The 4,945-nt window shown below is 46.7% G+C and overlaps 1 protein-coding gene across 1 annotated transcript in view; it reads left to right on the top strand.

Annotated features, from left to right (window-relative positions):
• OCM2 (oncomodulin 2) overlaps positions 1–3,326 on the top strand; it is an 11,901-nt gene extending 8,575 nt beyond the window's left edge. The window contains exons 3-4 of the mRNA XM_011956980.1: positions 400–509; positions 3,032–3,326. Coding sequence (XP_011812370.1) covers positions 400–509; positions 3,032–3,057 — 136 coding nt within the window. The 3' untranslated portion in view covers positions 3,058–3,326. The remainder of the gene's footprint in view (positions 1–399; positions 510–3,031) is intronic.
• Positions 3,327–4,945: the final 1,619 nt, after the last annotated feature.

The raw sequence follows: 4,945 nt of genomic DNA, 5'->3' as shown, positions 1-4,945 counted from the left end.
AAAAAAAAAAAAAAAAAAAAAACAAATGTTAGTGGGGCATGGTGGGGAGCACCTGTCGTCCCAGTTCCTTGGGAGGTTGAGGCAGAAGGATTGATTGAGCCCAGGAAGTTGAGGCTGCAGTGAGCCATGATGGTGTCACTGCCTTCCAGCCTGGGTAACAGAGCAAGACCCTGTCTCAAGAAAAACCCAAAAACCAAACCAAAACAAACAAAAAAAACCCTTAAAAATGAAATGCCCACCACTGGTTTCTACAGCTTAAGGAAACCTCTGCTTGCTAAGACCTTGGCTAATTATTGCAAGTTCTGGAAACAGATGATTTACTTAAAGGAAAAACAAAAGTGTAAACACAGAGATGCATGATCTTTCAGAAAATCCCCATGGATCTTTATTATCCTGTAGGTTTTTCCTCCAGAAGTTTGAGAGTGGTGCCAGAGAACTGACCGAGTCAGAAACCAAGTCCTTGATGGCTGCTGCGGATAATGATGGAGATGGAAAAATTGGAGCAGAGGGTACGTCCGCGCCTGTACGTAGCATAAAACACTCTAGCTCAGGAAGCATCCGTGAGAGCTTGGCCTGTGAGATCCAACCGATGTGGCTTAAAATCTCCCTTTCCTAACCTTACTGAGCCTCAGTCTTCTCATCTGTAAAATGGGACTAAAGTAAGGATGCAAATGATGTGTGTGAAAACCCTGGCATAATGCTTGGCAGGTGCTATAGAAGCTGGTCACACTGGTCATTGTCTAGGAGGTGCAAAATATCCTTCACCTGACTAGAGGACTAGCTAGCCACCTGGCCAATTATTTGCAAGATGCCATAATGCACCTGCATATAGCACAAGGAATTTCCACCAGTGGGGTTTGAACCTCTCAGAATAAGGGGAAGATTTACATCTTCAGACCAGGGTCCGTTGGCGTGCGTATGAAGGCCTCTTCGTTTTCAAGGGTTTAGACAAATATGTTTTATTGGACATTAGCCTGCCAAGTGGATAATATTAAACAGAGAACAAATAAGCCAACCTCATTTACTGCATCTTCCATAGGCAGAATCCTAGGTTTGAGCTTTAGAATACACTAGCACAGCTGTAGGACTATTTTCACTTGCTTTTGTCACGTTGCTAGCATGCTTTTCAGCTACTTTGTGCCTGCCAGCTCAGCAGAACGTATGGTGGTCCTTCTGGTGGTGCCAATTTGAAATTTAAAACTGCTACATTAGATGCTTATTTAAAAAAAGAAAAAAAAACCCTGTTCAAAATTATACCACTATCACTTACTACATGGGGGTTAATGCAGATAGATAGCTCATAAAAACAGATTAGGTAAGGGGGGATTGACTTATTTAAACATAACCATGGGCTGGGCATGGTGGCTGAAGCCTGTAATCCCAACACTTTGGGAGGCCAAGGCGGGCAGATCCCCTGAAGTCAGGAGTTCAAGACCAGACTGACCAACATGGTGAAACTCCGTCTCTATTAAAAATATTAAAAATTAGCCATGTGTTGCTGGGCGCGGTGGCTCACGCCTGTAATCCCAGCACTTTGGGAGGCCGAGGAGGGCGGATCATGAGGTCAGGAGATCGAGACCATCCTGGCTAACACAGTGAAACCCCGTCTCTACTAAAAATGCAAAAATTGGCTGGGCGCGGTGGCTCACGCCTGTAATCCCAGCACTTTGGGAGGCCGAGGAGGGCGGATCATGAGGTCAGGAGATCGAGACCATCCTGGCTAACACAGTGAAACCCCGTCTCTACTAAAAATGCAAAAAATTAGCCGGACGCGGCAGCGGACGCCTGTAGTCCCAGCTACTTGGGAGGCTGAGGCAGGAGAATGGCAGGAACCCGGGAGGCGGAGCTTGCAGTGAGCCAAGATAGCGCCACTGCACTCCAGACTGGGCGACTGAGCAAAACTCTGTCTCAAAAAAAAAAAAAAAAAAAAAAAAAATTAGCCGTGTGTGGTGGTGGGCTCCTGTAATCCTAGCTACTTGGGAGACTGAGGCAGGAGAATCGCTTGGACCCAAGACAGAAGTTGCAGTGAGCCGAGATCATACCATTGCACTCCAGCCTGGGCAACAAGAGCGAAACTCTGTCTCAAAAAAAAAAGATAAACATAACCATGAAAGATTTCCAAATAAACAAAGTTTATCAACAAATATAAAGCAAATTTCCAGTTTTTTATATCAATTTGTAACATCCATATGTTGTTATTATTACTATTATCCTTCTTTTAGTAACAGAAACTTTTGGAGGTAGGTTCAATGGAGGAGAATCAGTTCAAAGTCCCACCCTATCAAATATATCCTAAAAATGCAATACCCAGCTACAGAATAGAGAAAGAAAACCTCCCCTTGCTGTCTGAAATTGACCAGACGATAAGTTAAATGTTCACAGATGGTCACAGGTAATTACACTGAATTCATTCATTCATTCAAAATGAACGAATAGAAGTGATGGAATTGACAAGTTCTAATTCAAAGGCCTCTATTGCAAAGCTGAAGGTGTTTGTTAAATAAGATTATTCAGAGAAAGGGAACCCTGTGGACTCCCTGGAGATATAGTCATTGATACCCAGGTCTCCTCTCCTTCCCTCCCCTCTCCCTTTTTTGAGATGGAGTCTGGCTCTGTCGTCCAGGCTGGAGTGCAATGGCACGATGTCAGCTCACTGCAACCGCCATCTCCCGGGTTCAAGCGATTCTCCTGCCTCAGCCTCCTGAGCAGCTTGGATTACAGGCGCGCGCCACCACGCCCAGCTAAGTTTTGTATTTTTAGTAGAGACAGGGTTTCACCATTTTAGCCAGGATGGTTTCAATCTCATGACCTCATGATCCACCTGCCTCGGCCTCCCAAAGTGCTGGGATTACAGGCGTGAGCCACTGTACCCGGCCGGTTTTTCTTTCTTTTGTCCCCTCCAAGGGGGCCATGCCCATCATCTGACAATTTTCTTCACTTCCTTCCCTCTTTGGAATTCTCACTGGCCACAGCATGTCTGTAAAGAACCAAGCCACCTCCACTGACCCTGTTCTCACCTCTTCTGTTCTAGAATTCCAGGAAATGGTGCACTCTTAAAAGCCCCAGTCTCTGGAGACAAGAGAGAAAGGAATAATCACCTGGAAGGATTCCAAAGCCCTGGGAATGGGGAACCCCACATCCTACCCCTACCTAATTTGTTAATTTCCCTGGAAACCTTCTGCAGTTTGCTCATTGTTTCAGTGAGGTCATGAGAGAGTCACTCACGACTTTCTGGTGGTGGATATGCCCTGACAACTTCTGTAAGCCCCCATCCCCCGACAGGCAATGCCTCTAAAAATCACCCAATAAAGACAGGCTTCTCATCATCTGCCGATGTGTGGGCGTGTTTTTTTCTCAGCACCACACTCAAGCAAGCTGGGACCAAGGGCTGTTCGTCAGATTTCTGGTCCCATCAAGCTTGAAGCGGGCCACACTGGTGTTACACTTGAGCAAACAAGGAAATCAGGTTTTGAAGGATTTTTTTGGTTGTTTCTTTAAAGTCACAAATAAATGCCATTGTCATGCTAGGATTTTTCTCAGCAAATCTTCCGACTCTGAAATTAAAAGAAAGGGATTTTAGCCAGCATAAAATCACTCTTCTTTTTTTTCTTTTCTTTTTTGAGACAGAGTCTCACTATGTCACCCAGGCTGGAGTGCAGTGGCTCAATCTTGGCTCACTGCAACCTCTGCCTTCCGAGTTCAAGCTATTGTCCTCCCTCAGCCTCCCAAGTAGCTGGGATTCCAGGCGCACACCACCATGCCTGGCTAATTTTTGTATTCTTAGTAGAGATGGGGTTTCACCATGTTGGCCAGGCTGGTCTCAAACTCCTGACCACAAGTGATCTGCCCACCTTGGCCTCCCAAAGTGCTGGGATTACAGGCGTGAGTCACTGCGCCCAGCCAATCACTCTTACCGGTGTGTTTTCTGCCATGGGTTAGTTAGAAAGCCACTTTGCTTTTAATTAATACAAAACAGAATACGTCTCTGTAGCGGTTTGTAAAGCTCAGGAGAGACTTGCGCTTCCAGGTTAGTACAAACGGACCCATTTCCTCTTTATTATTTATTTATTTATTTTGAGACAAGGTCCGGCTCCGTAGCCCTGGCTGGAGTGCAGTGGCATGATCTCAGCTCACTGCAACCTCTGCCTCCTGGACTCAAACCATCCTCCCACCTCAGCTTCCTGAGGAGCTGGGACTACAGGCATGCACCACCACACCCGGCTAACTTTTGTATTTTTGGTAGAGGTGAGGTCTCGCTATGTTGCTCAGGCTGATCTCAAACTCCTGGGCTAAAGCGAGCCTCCCACCTCAGCCTCCCAAAGTGTTGTGATAACAGGCGTGAGCCACCGCACCTGACCTTACTTTTTATTGTTTATTTATTAGAGATGGTTGGGGAGGGTCTGGCTGTGTTGCTCAGGTTGGTTTGGAACTGCTGGTCTCAAGCCATCCTCCCACTTCAGCCTCTGAAAGTGCTGGGATTGCAGGTGTGAGCCATCACAGACCCATTTTCAAGTCTTTTTCCCTCCTTTTTTTTGAGACAGTCTCACTCTGTCACCCAGGCTGGAGTGCAGTGGCATGATCTCGGCTCACTGCAACCTCTGCCTCCCGGGTTTAAGTGATTCTCCTGCCTCATCCTCCCGAGCAGCTGGGATTACAGGTGCCTGCCACCATGTGCGGCTAATTTTGTTTTTTTGTTTTGTTTTGTTTTTTGTTTTTTTTTAAAGAAGGAGTCTCGCTCTGTCTCTCGGGCTGGAGTGCAGTGGCCGGATCTCAGCTCACTGCAAGCTCCACCTCCCAGGTTTACGCCATTCTCCTGCTTCAGCCTCCCGAGTAGCTGGGACTACAGGCGCCCGCCATCTCGCTCGGCTAGTTTTTTGGATTTTTTAGTAGAGACGGGGTTTCACCATGTTAGCCAGGATGGTCTCGATCTCCTGACCTCGTGATC

This window comes from Colobus angolensis, unplaced genomic scaffold (genome assembly GCF_000951035.1).
Source record: "Colobus angolensis palliatus isolate OR3802 unplaced genomic scaffold, Cang.pa_1.0 Scaffold43, whole genome shotgun sequence".
Classification (NCBI taxonomy): domain Eukaryota; kingdom Metazoa; phylum Chordata; class Mammalia; order Primates; family Cercopithecidae; genus Colobus; species Colobus angolensis.
Note: the sequence above shows the minus strand (reverse complement) of the source record. Positions and strands in the feature narration are given on the sequence as shown.